A 24,846-nucleotide genomic window follows, 5' to 3' on the forward strand; every position below is an offset into this window, starting at 1 on the left:
ATCCTCAATCTGAACACTTCAGCAGGAGACAAATAAAATTAATAAATAGCCCCGAAAGCCCGAGGCCTCCGCTGTGGCCGCAAAACCCCAACAGAACTGAAGATAATGGAGAAAAACATAAACAAGGACAAAGATCAACCAGCTGGCCGCGCGCACCAGGGTTCAACCAGGCCAGTCAAGAAAAAATAATGCATGTACAAGTTCACAAAGAGGCACTCCGTGGAGAACAATCCTTCACAGACACTCAACAGCTCTCAAACTTACAGAGCTGTTTATGTTTGTTTATCACTTCGCTTCCAGGTTTAATTTTCTGACAAACTGAGAGCACTGATTAGCAGCCCACGGGGGAGGACTGAAGGTCAGGCCGTTACAGGATAGTGTTTAAACACACTAACTTTTGGCTAAAAGAAGAAAACTAAATCTAAAATGGCTGAAATCCCAGATCTGGATCGCTATCAAGAGCCGTCAACTGATCCTTCACAAACCGGCTATTTGTCCAGCAGCTCTCAGTCAAATTCAGGATAATTTCTTACATATTGTGTGAATAATAAAATAAAAACAGATGGAGGTGAAGACATTACCATCGTCTTTTTATTATTGGACGATAATACACTTATTAGACCACGAGCCTAAATGAATAAGACCAAGATATAAAATAAAATAAAACCCTGGTTTGGGTTTGACAGTTTTTGTTGGCATGAGTTTTGTTTAAATATTCACACATCATGACTGGAAGATGATCTGACACTGTGTCACTAAGCCACTCAACTTTACCACATGACAGTGTCTCATACATGCCCCGCTTTATTGGCAGCATGCGATGCTAATTACTTACTAAGCAGGGTGCAAAAAATTAATTTCTTTTTTGCTTCTATTTTCAGTTAGTTTAGCTCAAACAGTGTCAGACAGTGAAATCAACCATAATACAAAATGGAGGGACAAGCAACAGATCCTTAGGACAAGAAGCTATAGGTCAATAAGGCAAATATTTTAACTCAAATCCACAGTTTACTTACATTAAAACTTTCTCTTAGGTGTTTTTACTGAGGGGATTTCGGATATCTCTCTTTATCATAGTATTTTGATCATTTTAGGAAGAAAATATGATACAAGTAGGGCTATGAATGATATATGAAGAAAATCCTTTGCAAAAACCTTCACAATAATCACAGTAGACATTTTTACCTGCAGAGTTTGGAGTACGTGCTACTGAAAATTCAGATTTCTGGCTCAGAAAAAAGAACATTTTGTGAAAACGGCCTGTAAAGATATGTATTGTAAAACTATATATATATAATGTATTTATTTATTGGAAACCACTGTTTATAGACACAATATCTAATATAAAGGAAATGACCATGTTCAGATCCAGTAATTTACTGGAGAGGAAGCACTGTACAATGACATGGGGCAGAAAACAATCGCAGTGCATCATGCTGCGTTTGAATACTGAATTCTGGTGAATTTAGGAGAAACCCACTGACGCAAATAGATAAAGTGCAGTGAAATAGATTTGTATTTTGGTTGTTTTCGTTCAACTAGTCTGAAAGAAAATGTGTGATGGAAGCCAAATGGAAATGGAATGGAGAATGGAAAAATCTCAAAATTGACCAGTGCATTAAAAAATGATGTTTTTGCTCCGTGAATGTAACAAACTGCAACCAGAGAAAATGTGGCACTTTGCTTAATAGCCGACTGAAGTGAGTAATTAATTAGCGTTCTACTTAATTTTCTGATGATTAATGAATTAATTTATCAACTAATTTTATTTACTTCACTTTCAAGGACACTCTAAATACATTACACAAAATAAAACGGTTTACAATTGCATGAGAAGTACCATGACTGAACAACACTGACCACATGAGAGCGGGACATACAGACCTGTGTACGTGAGATAGATCACTGTGAGGAAGACCACGCCGGCAGCCAGGGAGACTCCCAGGAAGAAAAGCGTCTGGAACTCCTGTCTGGTGAGTCTGTCCTTCAGGTACTGCAGCAAGGCATAGGCTTGGAGAAGCGCAAACACACCTGAGGAAAAAAAGCCACAGCGAGAAGCCAAAAGAATGAGCAAACATACAAAAGGAAACACACACAGAATATCTGAGGAGGGGCTCCGATTCATCGCGCCTCCTGCAGGGTACACCGAGTGGGTTTTTCCGTGGTTAAGAAGTGCCGTCGTCAGTTTGGCAGGATCCTCAACAAAGCGGTTTTGCGATAGCCCCTTTGGCTGTTCATTCAGATGTGAAAGACAAATACTGTGGGACAACATATTTCAAATGCATGAGACAGATTTGTGTAAATAAGCCGTTCTCTTTCCCTCGCCTTGTCTTTCTTTTTTTGCAGGCCCCTTTGGTCACACGTCTTTCCTCCGTTCCTTTGCTCTGTCACTTTTACGCTGCCATTTTCTCCAGTGCCTCTCTTTGTTTGCATGGTGAATTTGATGCATATACAAAATTGAAAAGAGTCTCGGTTCCCCCCTGTATTTTTATTATCACCTCCTGTCCTTTCACAGACCTTGTGTGAAATCTCGCTACTCTTCGACTTGCCCATCTCCGCGCCGTTCACAGCAGGTCTCACCCATTCCGAAGGTTAAGCCCCCGCCTGTCTCCTCAAGAGCCACCGTGGTGCTAACATGCTTGTCAGTCTATGCCACCCTGCCCGCCCGCCTCAGGGGCTGATATCACAACGGTACCGACAGGTCCAAGGCTCTGTCACTCTCTTCCCGTCTCCCACTGAGCTCCCTGAAAGCTACCACCAGATGTTCTGAGCAGCTGCTACCCTGGCGACATAAAAAAAAACACACTCACTTCTCTGAGAGATGGAGAGAGAGGGGAGCCAAAAAACAGAGAGAGGCAGGAATGATTTCTGCTAGTGCACTCTTCAAAGCCTCTCATAATACTGTTTGTGCTGTAGACACCTAGAAAAACAGGGACACTTCAATGTATGTCTGCTGCAGCGTAAAGAGAATCCTCCAAAAGGAAAAAAAAAAAAAAAAAGGTGCTGCTCGGCTTCCTGAAGCTGCCAAGTCCTCTCCCAATCTGGATGTAAATGAACGCAAGGCTCGTGCACATACATGCGCACTCTTCCATGCTGTCAGGCAGCAGATGGGCCCACTCTTGAGAGGCAAAACTGAACAAGCTTTAATAAACTATCCACAAGCCAAAAATGCGAAGGACTCAAAGTGCTAAACCCATATTGGTTGCAAGGGAAGCTGCTTACTTATTTTCTATTTGGCAAATGTATTCTAGGAAGGTCCTGTGTTCTTCTTCAGACAGAGCATGACTAACGGTGTCAGCACAAGGGGATTCAATCCCCGCTGCAGCCGAGCAGTACCAAAGTGTGTGCATCCTGCTTTGGATAACAAAGCTTATGTAAAGTCACACCTCTAATACATGAGCTACTGCTGCTGCTAGCAGCCTGAACCTTTCCCCGTGTTTTGCAGCATACGTTTGCCGAGAGGGTCACAGCAGGTTAGAGGTTGACATGAAAGCTCTGCATTATGTGTTTCTTTGTAGAAAACTCAGACATACAGTACAGTCTGCTCAGTTACTTTATAATAAGGAATTTTCACACCAAAAATCTAACCGTAATTGAAGGCAATCATGATAACAAAAGTCTGTGTTTTACTTTTTTGGGACAGTTGTGTGTAGTCCAGTGGGATGAGCTACACCTCTGATCACCATTACAGTAAAAACATTATAGAGCTTGTTGCTTCAAGTGTGTGCATTCATGTAATTGTGAATAGGACTGAGTTTAAAAAAATCGATTTTCCGATTCATATAAATCTTCATTTAAAAGATTTGATATCGATTCATAAAATCCTTAAATCGATCTTTTAATGTATGCAATTTCCTGTTTCCTCTGTAATCGCGGTTATCACCCACAAAACTGCACTGAAGAGTTGCACTGTTTACTTCTGTAGTGGGTCATGTTAAATAAATCTGCATTGATGTAACTGCTTTTGGGTCAATTCTTTATGTAAACATTGATATTTTTGATAATGCACCAGGTTAGAGAGTTACATCTATCTTAGTTCTGTGAAAATCTCTTTCATAACCAAGCAAAAATGGTATTAAAACTTTTAAAAAGATTCAGTAAATCAATTTCCATCATCAGTTGCTCTGAATTTGATGTTTTTTTCCCAAGAAGACTGCAGAATCAGACACTCGTGGTGGTAATGGAGGCGGGACTTACCGGCAGCAGCCATGTGCTCGCTTGTCCTGATTGGCTGAAAGCCGACAAAGGGGATCTGCATGGACAGTACGAGACCCACGATGTAGAAAGTGCTGTATGCTGCGGAGAGACGAGAGACAAAGCAAACCAGGTGAGAAATCAAACAATTTAAGTGAACTGTTACTCTCCTGAAAAACCCTTCTGTTCTTTTCCACCACTCCCGTTTGGGTCCCTCTACGGGCAATCAACCTCAATAGTAGTATTCGTCTATTGATTTTCACTGTTGCACCTCAGAGGGAGTAAATACAAAATACCTAATCCAATGTCATTTACTGAGAAAATGGGAGCTGGCTCGGCGCTGTGTGGCGGGGAGGCCCGGAGTGAGACAACGGTGCTGAGAACAGTGCAACTCCCACCTTTGTAGCTGGGGGAACCGATTCGCAGACGCACCAGCTTAATTAAGATTTCATACTCTTCCTGAAGAGTGCGCTTCGTTTTTGAAGTAGTTGTGACTGCCCTCAGCAATCTCTTTCTCACACATCTGCTATTGACTCAAGACAGAAAGAGAAGAATTGTGAGAGAACATAGACTGCGAGGCATTTTTATTAAACCCGGGTTTTCTTTCTTTTTTTTTTCTTTTTCTTTTTGTATGTTCCTGCATTGTGACAGAGACACCTGGGTCTGAAAAGAAGAGGTGAAAGACGCAGACAGGAGGGAAGCAGACAAGTATAGGAAGTGCTTGAAGATGTAATGTCTTTTCTATACACAAATGCACTTCTCCGTCTCTCATTCGGAAACCTGAGGTACAAGAGGTTGCTGGATGATTCTCAGGCTGCACATATCCTTGAGGAACAGTGAAGGCGGAAGGAAATTTTCCACTTTGCCTAACAGCACCGCATCGCCTAGTGGTCATTGTTGAAGAAGCGTTTGGAGATAGAGCAGGAGGTGGGTAAAAGCCTTCTCACTGTGAAGAGGCTGTAATTCATTTTCAAAGCCCTAAAAGACTCTGCTTTGCAATTATGCCGAATACAACATAAAATTATATGTAAATGATACTTGACATGGTATCATTTATCTTGACCACAACAGGAGTGCCTGCCGTGAGCTCGGGGCTAAGCCGCCGACGGATGTGTGGATGGTGGAGGGTCTGAAGGATTGAGCTTGAGATTTTTCTGAGCCAACGGTTAATGCGCCGGAGCTGCCACGTGCTCTGTGAAAACCGGGGTGCTCTGTGGTTGTAACGAGCCTATCCTCTTCACCGGCGCTCTGCCTCTCGTAGTCGCAGGAGAGAGGGAAAAAAAACGAGGATAAGGTAACAGGTGGCTGCATTTACTGTTGAGTGGTGCGTGGGCGTGTGGATGTCTGCGCTGCTGATGATGGAAATGCTTATGGAGGTGAGAGATGAGCACGGGCGTGACTGAGCATTTGAGCTTGTTTCAGGGTCAAACGCTCGGGCACCAGTGTTGGGAGTAGCGGTTCTGTCTGTTTACTGCATGCACTTCTAGTCTAACGGGAGGAGATCTGAAAAAAAAAAACTTTCACTTCAGCTACTGTATGTGGGGGAGTCTTACACATCACGTGACACACTGACAATCACTGTCTGGTTTAAAGAGACAGTTCAACATTTTGGCAAATTCGCCTATTGCCATAATCCCTATAGTATTAGGGGTAGGTTCATTCATTGCCTTTAATTGTCGGTGCAAGCTGTTTTTAGATCGCCATGACAGAGGCCCGAGCCGCTCAGCTATGGCAACGGAGGAGAAGGGTACTTGAAATAATAATGTAACATGACGAAACAGAGTTTTTTTCGAGGCAAATGCGTAGCCGACACTACATTCCAGACACGGCTGCTGGGCCGAGTGACTTCAAAAACATAAGTAGTTCTGAGTATTTGCTTCATGTATCATAATGTTACATAATTATACATGATTATTTTATAGCGTGGTGAATGTGCAGGTCACAGCCTCTCCACGAGAGTGTTTTGGAGTTTTTGGATTGTGGATTTGATGAGGGAAGGCTAAACTACCGTTTGCCTCCATTGTGTTCGCTGCGCAGCTCGCGTCTCTGCCCCGCCGATCTTAAAACAGCTTGCACTGACAATTAAAGGTAATGTACCAACTGCCATGACTATAGGGATTATGGCAATAGGCGAATTTGCCAAAATGTTGAACTATCCCTTTAATTTCTTGTGCTTAAGTGTATGTGTGTGTGTGTGTGTGTGCGTGCGTGCGTGCATCTTACCGATGTAGACTCTTCTGCTGTAGCGTTGCATCAGCAGCAGCACAAACACATGCAGAGGAATCAGGTTGATAATAAACACATAGCCACCCCACGCTGACACCTATAACACACACACACACACACACACACATACATATACATCAGTAAACATACTGTGAACATTATTCTTCATTTACAACAAACTGAAAGCTCCCATATGATTAATGATGGTTCAGTTTCTTGTTCTGTATCAAATGAGCTAACCCTGCTGAGCGGGGGGCTGTCCTGTTAAAATTCTTCACATTAGTTTCACAGGAAATGTGTCGGATTTTCCTCGGTGAAGGGAGCTAATCGAAACCAAGTCCAGTTGGGAGACACAGGGGGGCTATTTCACAACAGCAGCATGCACAAATCCTGGATCACAGAAAAAGAAACCCTCGAAAAAGCCTCGACAGTTCATCCTGACTTGAAACAGCTCACACTGGTCAAACCAGTGTGAGCGAGTGTGAGACTAGGTGAAGCCAGGTGCAAGTAACTTGGATGAATTTGCATTCATCGACAGACCATGATGTGGCTGATCACAGATTCACAGGTGCAAAATGGGGAAGCTGCTACTAAGGGAAGCTAAAGAGGAAGGAAATGAAACTGTATGACTGAAATGACTGCTGTACAGTCCAGCAACTCTGGCAATACTGATTATGTTTGAAGTCTTGTTGGCCCAACCGTGTTGAAGGCTGAACCATCAAGTGTCTCATATTTTTATGATTACTTGATTATTAAAATAGATTGTGCATTTTTTGTCGATCGGTGGACTAACTGCTACAGCTCTAATACACAGTATAATGAATGAAAATAAAAACTCAATGTGCCACATGTGACCATCATATAAGATCAAATGCATATATTGTGCAAGTATATTGATCCATACACATTTTTACATACATTAAACAAATGCACAAGATCCCCACAAACACCTTGACTAGAATCCCTGAAGAGGAAATGTGAAGACATCTCGCTGCCTCTTTACGATTAGACAAAAGCGCATGGCTATAAAAAAAAAAAAGGGACGAATAAAGAATGTATAAAAACTAGGCAATCATACTTTACATGTTAGGCGAAAGATGAACCAATAACTTTAGCAAGCGCCACTCAAATTATACCTGAACTGCTTTTGAGGTCCACTGAGTACCGGTGCAGCGGTAGATGTGGGGGCTATAATACAACTCCACAAAAAACATCACCAACAAATTTTTCAATAGTCTGTACTTCACTACAGCAAAGGGCAAATGGAAACAGTGAGAGCACTAGAATAGAAGTCACAGGAGCATGGAGAAAGAGTAAACGAAAAGAGAGAAAGCGTTGAGAGTTTCCTGAAAGAGAGCGAGAGGAAAGAGAAAGTGTAAGAGAGAAAAGGAGATGCAAAGCACTAGAAAGTGAAAAAGAATGAGAAACAGCAGAGGAAAAATAGATTACACAGGAAAAAGGATCACATATGCGCGAATGGTTTGATCCTTTATTTGCCACAGTTTGACTGAGGGGCCCCCATCGCACCTCCTGAGTACGATGAAAAGAGCATTCATTACATTTGTGTAATCCCAGGAAAAACAAGAACATCATGTCTAATTGATAAAAAACATTAATATGCGACATTAAGGCAGGGTGTGAAAGAAAAAAAAAACTCCTAAATAAGTTCCTTGCTGAATGGTTAGGTGCAATTATCTTTTGGCAGTCGCTTGCATCTGTTCTCACAGATGGTGACAGTCAATTAGTAGCATGTGAACCGTAACTCGCATGAATACCAGAGATGACTTCAATTTAAGACACAGGGGCGGCTCATCGAGTCTCTGCTGCCGACTGCCTGGGAACTAATTGAGAACATAAGACTTGAAACACAGTGGTGGATGGTACCGGCTGCACGGCGGCATGACTTCGTACAATGTACTGCATGTTCATCTTTTAGCATCTTGCAAGCAACGCATGCTAAGGTTGGGAAAACAGAGTGGACAGCAGGAGGAAGAGGAAGTATGGAGGAGGAGGAGTGCTCGAGAAGCTGGGTTAGTTAAAAATATGCCACCCACACCAGTTTTTCCTCAAGGTAAAACTGATGGAGAAAAAAAAGAAGACTCTTGAAAATATTGATCCCTCTTAGTTGGACTCCCTGATATCACAGAGGTTCGTTATTATTGACTCAGAGAATCAAAGCAACACAACATTATTTTTGAGGCTTGTTTTTCCCATTTGGATACTTAAGCTGGGCAAAAGCCAAGGAGACTCAATGCCATGTCAGTGAGGGTGAAAAACACCAACGTTTCCCATGGTCACTTTATGCAAATACCAACAGCAGCCAAAGCAGCTCAAAAGGGAAGTTACCACTATTGTAAATTAAATGTAAATCAAATGAATAGCCCTCCACTGTGGATTCACTATTGTATAATAGACAGTTTGCCCTGACCTGCAGCTTGTGTTACAGGAAAAGTGAGGGAATCAGTTTTCAGGCTTCGTCTTCTGAGGACCATGACTGTGCAAAAAAAAACTTTGCAATCCATCTGATAGAAATAGTCCCATCTGGACCTAAGTACCAACATTTCCACGCCTTTGGCCGGGCCACTTACCATGGCTACAAATAAGATTCCCAGTCATAATTATCATTTACTGAGGATATTGGCCTGAACAGCATTCACAAGTCAGGATCTGATAAATACTGTCATTTCGATATGATGTTAAGATGGCAGTGGCAAACTCTACAATGCACCCTGATTGCAGATTTATCTCTCCATTCTTCAAAATAAATGGTGGTGCCAGCAGAGCGCACAATCAGCTGGAGGAAAAAACATTGGGAGAAACCGGCCATCTGGTCACATTAGAGGACCATGCAAAGATGAATGCCCATGACAAAAACCAAAGCTGTGTGTGTATGTGTGTCCCTGTGTGCCTGTGTGTGTGTGTGTGTGTGTGTGTGTGTATATGTGTGTCCCTGTGTGCCTGTGTGTGTGTGTGTGTGTGTGTGTGTGTGTGTGTGTGTGTGTGTGAACAAGTTGTATTTGAAATTATGGTTCCAACAGCCAGCTCTCTGCTCCAGCCACGGGCTAACAGCTGAGGGCAGGAATCAGAAAATGTTGGGGAGCAAAGTCAGAGCTGTTATCGCTCTCTGCATTTCATACCGGGCTTATCTGATGACCATGGGGCCGCTCTCAAGAGTATATAGAGAACACAGCATGCAACAGGGAGAGAGACTGTGCATGCCCGTGGCTATGTGTGTGTCTGTGTGTGTGTGTCTGTGTGTGTGTGTGTGTGTGTGTGTGTGTGTGTGTGTGTGTGTGTGTGTGTGTGTGTGTGTGTGTGTGTGTGTGTGTGTGTGTGTTGGTGTGTGCACAAGTGTTTTCCAGCCTATTTACTCTTGTTGAGTATTTTTCTCTTGTTTGTGAAAATGAAAATGAGCGTTTGTGTTTTTGGTGTGTGTGCTTCTTCATTAAATGTTTCCTCTATAATACCAACAGTGACTTTCTGGTTCATTAAAAAGACTTCAAGATGACTTAATGACCAAGGGTCAACAGAAGGGTTGTAGCTGCAACACACACACACACACACACCTAGATCACACTGCAGCAGCAGCAGGCTGGTACACTACTTACAGTATATTAGTGTGTATGTCTGCATGTGAGTCAGATGCTGATCGCTCCAGGGCCCAACCTTGTGCAAAGGGCAGATCCCTGCTGGCTTTTTACTCTTACCACATTAATATCCTATTCTAGTTATGAGCTGGACTGTTAGCAGTTACTTATAATTAAACAAGCCAACGAGTCCAAAGTCGTACAATAGCTCTGTGAGGGATAATGTCAGCATTCTAACATTTTTATAATGACGATGTCAAAATGCTGATATTTAGCGGGCATTATGTCCCCCATGTTCCCCATTATAGTTTACTGCAATAGCTAATATTTATCAATAAGCAGTACACAGAAAACAGCTGAGGCTGAGGATGACATTAGCTTTATTGGTATTTGATTATAAGATAAAGTAATGGGCAAACTGATATTTTTATCTGATGACAGTGCTACATGAAAGATTAAGGGATGTTACTACAATCAATTTGGGTTGGTCACAAATCTCTGCAACAACTTTCAACACAATCCATCCAAATATTGAGAGGAAGTTACACAAAAAACAAAGTCAAATTTACTACCAATCCATTCAGCAGATACTTGATTGGATAAGAGAAAACTCTGCCCCTCTGTTGGCGATGCTTCATCCTCTGGAGACTGTGAATATAAGATTTCCTGCTAAACTGTCCAATAACTGTTGAGATGTTTCAGCCTGGAGTCTAAAAAGTTAAACAAGGTGACTTCTTTAAAACAATTACCAGAGGACTCTTGTGTCCGGAGCCTTTCATCTGGCACAGTTTGCTGTGCTAGTGGGGACTGTGAAAGGGTTTAGAGCAAAGAGTGAGCCAACGTTTTGGGAATGAACAGCGCAATGCAGTTGATCCATGCATCTGCTTTCTCTCTGTCCTGCCCCCCCCTCCTCCCTCCACCCTCCACCCTCTTTATTCTCACCCCCAGAGGGATGAAAGGAGGATATTTCACAGCTCCCTCGACTGGTTCCTGTGGCTCCTGTCCATCAGTGGGCCCTACTGCTCTGATCCTCTTCTTAATCTCGTCCTTCTCTGTCCTCTCTCCTCTGATTACGCCCCTATCCAGGCAGGGGTCTCTCCCTCTCTGCCTCCCTCTCTGCCTTATGAGTGTCACATTTGATTAAGCCTCATGGGAAAACAGAGCCTTGCCTATATCCTGCTTAAATTGACAGCATAAGGTGATGGGGTGGGTTTTCTTTTCTTTTTTTAAAAAAGAAAAAGTTTATGCAGCACTGTCACTATATGTGTGCAGCACCAAAGCGAGGCAGTGGGATGGGAAAGGTGGCAGCGCTGATGGTGACATACAAGCCTAGTTTGTTACTCCCTGCCAGAGGATTCATCTGCAACAGTGGGTGGGCTGCAGAAACAGTACAGAGGAACATCATTGTAAAGATAGAGAGAGGGGGGAGAAGGAGAGAAAGAAGTGATGAGGAAAGGGAAGAATGGAGATTCATGGTCCCATTGGCTCTGACGCGAAGTTACACTCCTCTCTTATCACTCTATATTTCTCTCCACCTCTGTCCCCTCCATCCTTCTCTCTCCACGGCTCTCTCTATTCCTTTGTCCCCCACTCTGTGTTTTGTCTCCTGTTCTATTCATCTTTCCATAGCTCCTCTCTCCCCTGCTCCTGTCGCTGCAATCCTCTCTGCCCCCCCACGGATGCTGCGGCCCGGTGTGATCGATGAAGCTGGATTTCGGTAATCTGTTTCATTTGACATCTATCTCGCTGCTGGCCATAGAGATTTAGCCTGGAATGGGCAAGGAGCTGCAGCTTTTCATGGGCACTCCCACTCCCTCACACACACATGCAAACAATCTGTCGCTGAGGCAGTGTGCCTGGATTGCCTTTTTATCTCATCAGCCCCCCGATGAGCTTTTGCCTGCATTCATAAATAATGCAGAAACCTCTGCCTAAACTGCTCCATGCATTGGCATGTCCATACTGGACCGATGACAGTCCCTCCACCAACAGGGTTCATTATGGAGAACTAGTGCCGAAATTGGAGCTAGCGCCACAGACACAAAGAGATTTGTTGAGAAACATGCATTTCAATTCCACTTAACGCCCGCGGGCGAAGTGCTGACCTCCTGCGCTTCTATGTTTTACATTTTAAATAAAAAGAATCCCAGAATCCCTTGTTGCTTATGAAGAATGATTGTTTACGGCTCCCGTTCATGATATCAAATTATCAGATAACAGAACAAGAAATGATGAAAGGATTTTGTCAGGAGTCATAATCAACAGGCTGAATCAAGCACAGATTTGATGGAAACGATATCACCCTTGGGCTGAAACCAACTATTATATTCATTATAAATAACATATTGAATTTCCTTTTTTTTTTATTTAGTCATTTGGTCTATTACAATGATTGCTCAAATGTGACATCTTCAAATGTTTAGTGTTGTTTTGAAACATCTGAAAACATACAAATATTTACTTCCCAGTGAATTGAAGAAACATAACAGATCAGAAAATCCTCAGAAATGAAAAACTGGCTAACGTTTCTCATTTGTGCCTGAAAAATGACTTGAAATGATTCATTGATAATCAAAACAGTCGCAGATTATATTTCAAAAGGGACTAATGAAAGGCTACTCCGGAGATTTTAAGTAATGAATGAATCAATCTCATAATTTGTCCCTTAAGAACAACTTGTTACACATCAATGAAATAGAAAAGCAAAGAGCGCAATTACACATTCACATCAAATACATGACAGAAATGTGTAAAAACACAGAAAAAAGTGCCTAGGTAGGTTAAATGTGAAGGAAAAAAGTTTACAAAAAAAAATAATTACTTAAAATAATTGAGAAAGACATCTGAGGGGATTTGATATTATAATTCCCACTCAGTAAAAAAGGTATAATATCAAGTCAAGTCATAAAAGTAGCCACTGTGTTTACAGTGTGTTTGTGCATGAACTTTTCTTACCATGTAGAAGTAGCACAGACAGCAGCCAATAGTCCAGAATACTGAGCCTGTCTTCACTGATTTCACCTGTGAGAGAGAAAGAGAGAGCAGAAAATGATACCGAGTCCACACTGGTTTATTCACCATGTATGCTGCAACATCAAATACGACACGTGGACCTACAGTTTGTGCTTCAGGGACACTAGAAACTGCAGCACCACCGACTGCACATTTTCTCAGACAATGACACAGTGAATCGGGGATAACATCTGGGCAGAGTGCAAGTTGTCTTCTGCACTTAAGGCTCACTATTTGTTTTATGGCTCCCTGCTATTGAAACATGATGGTGCCAATAAAAGCTTTGTTTACACTGGGATTCTCGGGGTTTAACAGAAAGTCAAAATGCATGTCTTAAAACTAACACACAAAAAAAGAATGTGTGAAAAAAAATTACTTGTGGACTTGGAAATGGAGACAAATGGATATTTGGTCTCTAAAACTAGTTTAACGACACAGTTATATGATCACAGTGTATATGTAGCAGCCAGCTGTAGAGAAAGAGAGGATGAGAGGAGACCAGTTTGGACTACACCACCGGCAAAATCTTGTAAACAAGCTCTCCTTCCCATCCACAGGCCGATAAAGCAGGCGAGTGCACACATTAACATTTAAAAACATACTCAGACAATAACTATAATTACCACCCTGCGGTTGTATGCCTCCACCATCCAGCGCAGTTAATTAGCGTGTATGTGTTTGAGTCATAGACAAAAATGTGTTTGTGTGCTCACAATGACCTTGACCTGTGACCTTCAGCCAACGAAATCTAATAATTTGAGGATAAAATCTGAAGAAATTCCCTGAAGTCTTTACTGAGTTTCGCTGATGAGGGGCAATCGATGATTGGGGAACAAGGTGGTCTCACCTCCCCCCAAATGCCCAGCACACACAGACTTCGGATCAATCTCCAATCAAACCTCTTCATTTTGAAGATGCAAGCAGAAATGCCTCGGCACAAAAATAAACCGTCCTCGAGCAGAGCTTTCCCCGTGTGTTGAGGTAGGCTGCAGTAAGTAGGTCTGCTGATGACCTGATTATCATTCTGTCCTATAAGAAGGTGGAACTGTTTATGGAAAAAGGACATGACGTCTTAGGGCTTTGTTGCTCTGTTTGGGTTGTGGTGAGAGGACAAACGCACCAATCAGATGAGGTTTACTTCTCTGGAGTGGAGTATGGGTTGACTTTAATATAACATGGGCTTGCCATCAAGTTTAATTCCATCTAGAGCACATCCTCTGCTATTCAATCAACTCACTGTCCGGTCTTGAGCAATGCTAACCTGATTCATCATTCAAGATTTTGCATGAGCTCCTGTAATGTTATGGTAATTATGTCTTTGCTGGTTTAATATTGGTAGCTACTAATACTTTTTTTTTGTAAAAATCATAGTGTATCTGACATATTCTGATAAGACATATTCTATCAAATATGTGTAGTTTGCCAGTGCCTTACTATCTCCTTCATGAGCTTTACAATGCTGAAACTGTTTAACATATCACATTTTTATATTTGGTCACCATGACTCTGAATATTCACCTTTGCCCAATGCCCACCAAAATTTAATACAGTAAGTTCATCAATGAGTTTTTGAAGAGATTTCCTCAAGGCCTAACTGAGATATTTTGTTCACACACACTGAATGCAGGGATGGACTGACAATCTGACAAAGCATAATGCTCTGGCTGTTGCTAGGGCTGCACTTAAAAAAGTGAACATTATGGCCGCCATAACTGCAGGATTTATAGCCAGGCTGTTGTATTAGACTGCATTAGACTCAGCTAGGTGTACGGCTGGCAGTCAACATTTCTAACGGCACGGTCTCCAAAACACTTTCCCCATGAATGAAAATAAGCAAGATGACAGAGCAGGAGTCCAAGCTGCTGTGATCTCCTCAGACATTATTCACAGTGAAGCTGGGGTGCAGATAACACACACAGCCTTGTGTTGTCCATTCAGGGCATGTACAAGCCATGCTCAACTGGTGCCTCAATCTCCTGCTTCCAACTACGCTCCCAGCCGCCTCTGCTTTTGTGAAAACACAGAAGTCGCACAGTGTGATAGTAGTCCAGCTAATTAAATGTGAGCCGGGAGAAAGAGTGGAATTACTGTTACAACAATGTAGGCATGGTGCAGGCATGGGGTTAGAGCAAAGGAGGGAAGGAGTGCAACTCTCTTCTCTGACTTTCTTTGTGTGTATGTGCGCGCGTGTGTGTGTGTGCGTATTCATGTTACCAAGAGCTATGGGTGTTAAAAAGAGCAGCTCTCCTGGGTTTGAGAGGATTCAATTATAGATTATGGGAGGGTGTGCAAGTGTGTGTGTGTGTGTTGGGAGTGAGGGGCGGTGTGGGGGGGGGGTAAACACAGATTAAGCGACTGGAGTTGAATGGGTTATTAGCGGATAAAACGAAAGCGTTGGATAATGAAGATTGGGCTGAGACTTGAGAGAAGGGCTCTGTGTTCGGTGTTTTTGCCATGTGGAGGAGAAGACGGGTGGAGAGACATGAGGAGGAGAGCAGGAAGGAATGGAGGAGTCATAATGAGATACAGGAAGAGACACCAAGGTGGGATAAAAACAGGAGGAAGAAGTGGTAGAAAAGAGGAACACAGCAAGAGCAAAACAATGGCAGGGACAAGAGCAGACAAAGACAATTAAAGAGAGATGAGATGGTAGAGAGACAGAGAGGAGGAAAGGAAAACACAAAGACAAATGTGGGTAAATGGGACTGATAATGGGAAGCAGTGGTGCATGGCCAGGATGATTGTTTTTCAGGGCCCTCGCCAAACAGAACGGAGGACGGTGAGCGGTGGTTGGCAAATGGAGGGGGGGATTTTTATATTTATTTATTTTCTCCAATGATGACACCTTAAGAGGCGGTGATGGCTACCGCGAGGAACACCTGCCTCACCTGGAGATGTATTGTCCATGCAGGCAGGATGACAAGAAGTCGTTATGATAACGCGGAGACAAACGTGTTCCTAACACACCCTCTCACACATATCCCGGTGCGAGACAAATGATTATGGTGACAGCTTTTTTTGGTTGGGTCCTATAGCGGATGATCCTGCTGAATTAAAAAATGATTTCAGATGCAGGAGGAAAACACCTCCGATGTACTAGGAGGGGGAAAAAAACTGTGGAAGGGACCAGGCTGTAAAGATAAGGATGAAGGCGCTTGTTAGCATTCAAATGTCCTTTTTCAGTTTTTGCAGTACCTCCTGTGCAAAATAAGACATCTATGCAGTAAAGTCTCACATGAATACCTAAATAGGCTATTTAGGGGTGTGACTGTGTACACGTGTAAACGTTTACACGGAATGAAACTGTAAACGTTTAGTAAAAAATCCCTAAACGATACACGCAATTATTATTTTTTATTTTTTTATTTTTTTACATAGCGTACATTTTGGGGGGCTGGGTGAAAAATAGTCCCTCACACTGTCTTAATTTAGAGAAAACTATGATTTAATAAAAATGATGCTGTGACGCGCTTCCCTCCTCCAGACAAAATGTGCGTGAGTGAGTTTTTTTTTCCTTTCTTTTTTTTTTTTTTGCGAGCGAGTTGATGGCGCCGCCACCGAGTAAACGCCCATCCGAAATAAACGCCGGGTCAGACATTGCTTTTCTGGTTGCCAAAAAATATTCTATGCAAATATAGCCTCCCTAAACACAAACAAATAACCTTAAACAGATTGAAAGGGGTGTCTAGAGACATTAAAGACGGCCGAGGACTGAGACGCCTCTGGGCTGGTTGCTCCTGCCCGGTCTGTCCACTCCTCTCATCCGCACTTCAGCACCTGTCCTGGGCTGCACACACAGTGTCGGCTCGGCTCGCTCCTCGTTTTAAATGACTTACTCCTTTTAAAAGTAGCGTAAACAATTCACTGTTCTGATCACTCATACGTGTGTATGGTTAGGCTATACGGTGCATTATTATTAGTTATACTTCAAAAATAAAGGACGGTGGAGCGAGCCAAGCTGTAGCCCAGGACAGGTGCTGAAGTGTGGGAGAGGAGGGGAGAGACTGGGCTCCGCGGGGCTCTGGCAACTTGCAGCGGATCAGGAAGGGTGGAGGTCAGCGAGACCGGGAGGGGGTACGGTGGTCGACTCTGAACGCTCACCGGGCAGATCTCTCCAGTTACGGTACGGTGCGGTGCGTGTCGGGGGGAGGGGGGCGGGACGAATCCGCCGTCCGGTCTCCTCCGCTCCGGTGTAACACCGGCACGGTGGCTGCAGTGTCAGTGCTTCCACCGGCTGCACATATCAGACTAAACAAAAATAAGGCTATAGCAACCTATTGCGGTCCTGAAGCGTGTACACGTGTACACGAAAAAAAATGCACAGTGTACACGTGTACATATTTTCGTACACGTTCACATCCCTACATAAATACTAAAAAGTTTTTGGCAAATTACCTGAGCACAGCATGTAACAGTTTTGCAACAGTTAATTTTTTTCCCATCATGGCTGATGTTAGTGGGACCTGCATTCTAATAAAGTATAATGATGACATCTGATTCTCATCTTTTCATTTGATCCTCACCTCACTCCTGGACTGTGAGGGATGTATGATGACACTGTTCAATCAAGGTCTCCCTGGTATTTCCCCTCATTTTTAATCAAACTTTTATCATGTGTTACTTGCTGCTGACCTTGATAAATGTGTTAAAGGATGAACACCGTCACAGAAATGATAAGGAATGAGGAAAAACACAGTGACATGTAGTACAATTCAGGTTCTGTTTGTTCTACTGTTTGTATATCCCTGCATTGGAGAGATTGTATGTTTAAAGTATGTGCATAGAGTCGCCAAATATGTTTTTATCTTCCGAATACGTCCAGTATGTTTGAGAATGTAAACTCTCCCATTGGGGTGACGCTATCAGCTGTTTGGTTTCACTCTGCTGTGCCAGTACACAGACACAGAGCCAGTTGTGTTGTATCGGGACTTAAACTGTAGACACAACAGGCGTGCTCGGCCAGCTACCTGGACACTAAACTGCAGGTCATTGCCAGATCAGTGACAGTGAGTGAGTTCAACGAAGGGCCACGGAGCTGTCTGCGAGAAGAACACTTGAGCCGGGGTGACTCATCCTACCTTGAAAAAACCACATGTAGAGGTGCATCCATGCATGATTTGACAAAGTGACATAAACTGGGATGGCTGAATCCTTGGACGTATAAAAGGTCCCTTCCAACCCCGCAGCGACTATACTGCCAAGCTTGTTATGCTGTGACAAACAGCAGGGAGGCATGGCGTGACGAAATACCTGCATCAGTACTTCTACCTGGATGAAAGCCTTCCGCTGCGTAACATGTCTTCACACTCGAACACAAAGGGAGATCAACGCCTTCAAGGTAAAATAGAGATAGGACAAATAGCCTACTAGCTACTATTAGCACTCGGTGACTGCCGGTGGCATGCATAACCAAAAGCTCTTTTCTGTTCATTTGCTGAACAAGTCTGGGTACCAGTTTTCCTGCTCATCAGCCTGTCTCCTCTGCCATTCAGCAGATAAATCAGGAGGAAATGTGTGCCTGAGTGGGTCTTTTCCATTGAGAATCCAAATGACACAGTTAAACTATATATGTAAACAGAAACTATAAATTGCAAATTTAAATTAGAAATGGGAAACAAAGAGGGGGCTGAAAACTGCAGATAAAAAGCAGAATATAAAATATTCATGTCGCCTCACTTCCAACTGTCTTTTTGCAACTACCATATGCAGATTAAGCAGCATTTACAACAACTGTACTGTATGTTTCACTTAGAGTCTCTGGTAAAGGCTCATCTGAATGCACATGCAGACGATATGAACATCATTAAGTGATAACCCTGATTTCCATGTTTCCTAATTAAGCGTCTTGCGACAAATAGGAAAACATGTCTTTGCATTTGTTGTGTGGATAAGTTTTGGCTTAACAGTAACCTGATACTGCAACTGTGCTGTGTGCTGCAATCGACTCGCCAAACTATCAGCCGGGACACTACATTTATTCTGAATGCTGATGCGCATTGTTGTATGGCCTTCGAATACACATCTGCATAAATGTGGGACTCCTGTGGCTCCTGCGCTGTTTCGAGCAGAGAGGGTGTTTTGTAACAGCTGCAGGCGGTCACGTTTGAACACTGTGGGTATAATGACAAAATAATCAAGCTAGTTTAAATAAAACTCGGGTTTTTATTTGTATGCATTATTTCTGCAGCTCTTGTGCGCTTGATGTACTGTAAACCAGCACTGAATGAAACATCTCCCCGCAACTACACAGCTACAGTTGGTCAATAACAGACGTGTGGCTTATTTGCATGAGTCTCTCTGGTTGCATTGCGGCATCCTATCATGTAATAATCTTTTCCAGATAATACCAAAGCTTCCATGCTACAAAAAAAACAAAACAAAACGCAGTGTCTTCTGCCAAAGTAAATTCAGCAGCAGGTGCAGGTGCAGTAGAAGGGCAGAGGGAAACGCTACAGTAAAAGTAAAGCGATGAAAGCACCAGGTGATGGGTGAATTTCTTCAGTCATTTCTGCTCTTACAGAGTAATATATGGTTTAAAGCCAGAGATAATGGCTAATGGCTGCGTTAACTACGCAGCATAAAAAGTCACAATAACACTTACATTCATAGGCAAGCAATAACGATAAATAATCAAGCTGTAGAGGCTTGATTCTTTCATGGGTTGCGTCGGTTCAAACTGAATAAATGAGACTTGCGCGTGCCGATACCTGCAAAGCATTTTCTTCCAATCAATTTCGTCTTTTGCTGGATCTCTTTTACACTGATAAAATCCCACAATATTAAATCTGCTCTCTCTTAAAAGAAGCTGCCATATCCATTTGACACCTTTTCTGGCACAGGTTAGCCGTGCAGGTGTGAAATTCTTTCATAGCAATGATGAGTGTAATTGCTTCACTGTAACCTGTTACCTTTATCTTCTATCACTGCAGTGTACGGGAACAGGAGGCAATTTTGTTAATAGAAAATCACTTTACAGACTCAATAAGATGACACGATATGGTAATATTTATGCATTTAAAATATATCGGCAGTTTTCCTCCAGCAACTCTCTACAGCCACCGCAGCACAGACACGATTACCCTTTTCACTTTTACAATGGCCATATTCATTAGTGCAGCGTGCTCCCCATGACAGAACCCAAATGTTAGCAATCCACGAGTTTCTAGTGTAGAGGACGTGATGAAAGTATCGTCAGCATACATTTACTTTAAGTGTATTGCTTTTTACATGTTATTACCATTTCATTTTTCTACATCTATTACTGCCGTCACATTCAATTCTATATTTAATATAGCAGCAACATCATTTGTGCAGGGATGTTTTTAATATATATGCACTGCAGTGATGTTAATCTCTTTAATGTTACAAGACACCTGGTTTACCGGAAGGAGCCGATTTCCTCCATCTTCATTAATCTGGTTATCTGGAAATATGAAGCTCTATTTTATCTCACGTTTCTTTCCCAGGTGTTCATTTTCACAAACTCTGGGTCTTGGCCATTTCCATTTTTATCCTCAATATTAAAGTAAAAAATAAAGAATGTATCACTGGGGAGATACAGCTCAATACGAAATGAAAAAAAAAAACATCCTCAATGTTTGTCAAGGTCAACTTCAAGAACAAGGAAGAAGGGGATGCTGACAAAATTGTTTGTAAAGCAGAGCTCTTCTTTCTCTCTCTCGTCTCTCACACAAACACACAAACACACACAATGTGCTCATAGTGTGGTCGCTGCAGGGCTGTAAGGCAGCTGCTGATGCAACAGAAGAGTGGACAGACTGAGGTAAAGTGAAAAGTGTGTTTCAGACATCTTTCAGCATGAAAAGCTGCTTCTTTCTACCGAGACCATATCAAAAAAAGAAAATCTCAGCACAAGTAGTTCCTGCAAACATCCAAGCTGTATTCAAAAATAACCTTTTCTCCTCAACTGTGAATCACTTTGTTCAACAAGGTTGAACTGGACAAATTACGTTTTTAAGCAAGAAAGGAGAGAGAAAAAAAACCAAACAAACACGCAAAATAAAGACTGAACTTGATAAAAACTGTCATGCAGCAAATGTAACAAGGTCAGCTGCCCCTGTACTGTACTCTTAAAGGTCACCTTATTGTGAAGTTTTTAGAGAGCAGCATGCCGTTGCCTGGGCGGCCACATAGTTGCTGTGCCTTTCAAGGCTCTGGATAAATAATTCAACATCTGAGGCCAAGTAACATTGGAAAACAAGGCTACTTTTCAAGCCTCATGGAGGATGTCCCCTGTAAAGAAACAAAGGAGCGTGCATGCTTGACTTTGACATTTTCCCAGCCAAATACAGATATAAAACCAGAGTGAGAATGATTGTTATTCTGATTCATACCCATGATCAGTGGTCCCCAAACTACGGCCCGCGGGCCGCATCCGGCCCGCGCTCAAATTCCAACCGGCCCGCGGCCTCTGTCATAAAAAAAAATTAATAATATGCGGCCCGCCAGCACGTACAATTTTTTTCCAGCCTCGATATATTGCCATGTGCATGCCTGTTTGTTTTCCTCGTCTCTGGCCTCCAAACAGGCTGAATGACAAGAGGCTTCACTCTGTGACTCGGTCTCAGCACCTGGGCGCGTTTGTTCCATAGCGGAATGAAATGAAGGGAGTGAAGCCTCTTGTCAGTCATCCAGGATCTTTGTCTCTGTGGGGGGAGGCGGGGCCGCTACCACACACACAGTGCAGCATGTGAGTTTTGTGAGGAGCAACGCTGGCGACTTTCCAACCCCTCTCATCGACTTTCTTTTTGACAAAAGCCACTGGCGACAAATCTAGCGACTTTTCCGGTGCTGTTTTACAAACGCTTCTGGTTTGGAGACTCGGACGTGAAAGCACGTCGTCATCACTGCTGTCCTCAGCGAGCAGCGGTGCTGCCGTGAGCCCCCCGCCCCCGTCCCTACAGCACTCAGCGGCGGTGTGACGGAGCTGTCCCCGCTATGAGACCCGCTCCATGCCGCTGACACCCCCACCACACCCGTCTTTAGAGCGACATACACAGCCTCAGCTCAGTCACTCACCTCATCTACTGTGATGACACGGTCAATATCTATTCAAGTGCAGTTTTGTTGAGACTTGATAAGCCATTTTATTTATTGTTTTGGTTGTGTATGGTTTTATATTTGAGTGCATCTTTTCTTAACAGAGACAGGGTCTATTCTTGTTTTTGGTTAGATTTTTATTCAAGCGCAATTTTTGATTTTTAAAAAATATAATATAATATAAAATATAGCCTAATAATGTTTCAAATTAACCTAGATATGTTTAAGCTTCCTTTTTTCCCCAGACATTTAGGCTATGTCATTTTATCTGGTCTTCAAATATGAAAAGCAGAGTGATTTTGATAAAAAAAAAAAAAAAACTTGTTTAGATTTATGTAGCCTATCTATGTGAAGAAATGAAAAGAATTCCATTTGCAATGAAAAAAAAGTATTAAATAGTTAATTTGCATTTAATGTTAATGGTTCAAAGGATGTCAGGCTGAAAGGTCGGCCGACCCGGCCCCCACACATTTTTACTTAACCAAATCTGGCCCTCTTTGCAAAAAGTTTGGGGACCCCTGCCCATGATGTTTAAACTGTCTCTTCAGTATAATGGCAACTACACACAGTATGAGGAGTCTACATTACACAGCGTAAATTACACATTTACCTACATTACATTTCCACTCTGTGACAATTTATCCTCAAGGACCTTAATATCAAGCGGCAAGCATACTTACCCAGAGGTAGTAAGTGAATTGCAGGGCGAAGATGGCGATCCCCTCATTATCAAAAGAGCCTGCGACAGAGCGGGAGATATATCCAGGGACAATAGCGATGAAGCAGGCCGCCAGCAGACCCGCACCCTGGTTCCAGAGCTCCCGGGTCAGCAGGAAGGTGGAGATGGCGGTCAGACCGCTGAACACCGGCGCCAGAAAGACGCACACGTCACGGATGTGGACAGTAATGTGGAGCAGGTTGAGCACGTAGTGGATGAGGCCCGCGGTCACCATTAACCCGGGGTATACCTGAGAGAGGGCAGAGGAGAGAGAGGGAGAGAGGTTGTGATAGGTATCAAGAGGAAGAGCATCCTGAAGGTGGAACAGATTGAATGTCAGACATGAACAATGGTGCATGAGTGATACAGACAATGTACCATGAAAGGTAGTGACTGAGAGGGGGGAAAAAGGAGAAGCCAAGGTAGGGACACCGATCTGTGGATGGTAATGTTGGTCTGTTGGTCGATTTGTCTGTGCAGCTGGCCAGTGTTCATCACTGTTCATTATTTCCTCTTAATTCCCAACTGAATCCTGTTAAGCAGCGATAGCTAACCAGTGCAGCAACTAAGGGGTGAATCAAACTACACTGCACACCCTCGTCACTGTCCATTAACATCAATTAATCGATAATTGATTCCTTAATGTGACAGTGGAAAAAAAACGTGACGAATATGGATTACAGTGTAGGTCACATGACCAGCAGTACACAGAGTCCAGATGTATTCAATGGACAACGAGGAAAAGCAGTGGATCTGGATGCTTGAGAATCCAGAACCAGCACATTTTTAGCTTGATTAAAGCATGAATCCATTATGAAAGAATTGTTATCACGCATGGTATTCTTCAAGACGAAGTTATAATTAATCAAACCCTCCACTCTGTTGAAGCTGGCCGCTGAGGAGGTGAGGCCTTGTGGCCCTGTCTTGCCTGTACATGAGCGCCGATCCAATTAGGGCCCCTTGCAGTACACTGGCTGTCTGAAGTTTAAAAAAAAGTGAGGCTACGTTAACGTGTGAGTGATGTCCCTGATGTGTTGCCGCAGTCCATGCTCTCTGCCTTGCCGTTAATAAACTCAGGTCTTGGCGTCTCTAATTAGCCAGTGCCTAGGAGACCTGAGCCTCTTCACCCAATCTATTTCAATGAAAATCAACCACGTCTTGCCTCTTGGCTCTGAGGATTGGACTCTGTCTAATGGAGCAGTATCCTGCCATTTAGAAAACCACTGTTGTAATTATTAGCCATTCTGAACTTGGTGGTAGGCCGTGGTCCCCAAAACGTTACAGAGACGACTGTTCATCATGGCAAAGTACATTTTGCATTGACTTTAGTTTTAATGGATACAAATCTTATCAACACTATTTTATAAAACTTGCATTAGCTTGTTCATTATGATAATACGATCAGCTAAAACTGACAAAGGCTGTTACCAAAAAAAAAAAAAAGCACTTGACTCATTGTCCTTACTGCAACTACGGTTGGTTTATTGGCTCGACAGCACTGTTTTTATAGACTGTCACATTAGTGAAAGCTTCCTTCCTTATCTGTGGCTCAGGAGAAAGAGCAGCGGACAGTCGTCTTCTGACGGGGGTGGGGGGGTGGAGGGAAAAGGGAAATAAAAAGACAGAGGGCAGCTGGACTGGTCGAGGCAGAAAGGCACTCAACTGTCACATTAACTGATATCGGCCCGTCTGTCTTCCAAACAGTGTGACCCATCTGAGTGCTTAGAGACTTAATGCTATCATACACAATTAATGAGGACTGTCAGCATGATTCTGAATAAAAAGGAAGGAGGGTGACGGTAAGGATAAAGGAAGAATGGACGTGAGAAACAACAGCCAGACATTAGAGAAAGGCACAGGCAGGGGAGAATAGAGAAGAGAGATGATGAAAGATAAAGAGGAAGAGTGGCCAGAGAGAGAGAGAAAAGTGAGCTAGAGGTTGGAAAGGAGAGAAAGGCACCGTTAAACAAAGTGCATGTGGGTAAAAGGTTGAATGTAACAGACAAGAGCCTCGGTCACTGCTCTCACATAGAGCAAAGGTGGTTTTAT

General features: G+C 43.0%; 1 protein-coding gene across 1 annotated transcript in view; it reads right to left on the bottom strand.

Moving 5' to 3' along the window:
- LOC310993662 (dolichyl-diphosphooligosaccharide--protein glycosyltransferase subunit STT3B) overlaps positions 1-24,846 on the bottom strand; it is an 82,647-nt gene that overhangs the window by 17,165 nt on the left and 40,636 nt on the right. Inside the window, exons 3-7 of the mRNA XM_083982085.1 lie at positions 22,760-23,047; positions 12,963-13,028; positions 6,418-6,517; positions 4,198-4,296; positions 1,885-2,031 (exon numbers count right to left, since the gene is read on the bottom strand). Coding sequence (XP_083838211.1) covers positions 1,885-2,031; positions 4,198-4,296; positions 6,418-6,517; positions 12,963-13,028; positions 22,760-23,047 — 700 coding nt within the window. The remainder of the gene's footprint in view (positions 1-1,884; positions 2,032-4,197; positions 4,297-6,417; positions 6,518-12,962; positions 13,029-22,759; positions 23,048-24,846) is intronic.

Source organism: Trachurus trachurus, assembly GCF_905171665.1.
Source record: "Trachurus trachurus genome assembly, chromosome: 11".
Taxonomy (NCBI): Eukaryota; Metazoa; Chordata; class Actinopteri; order Carangiformes; family Carangidae; genus Trachurus; species Trachurus trachurus.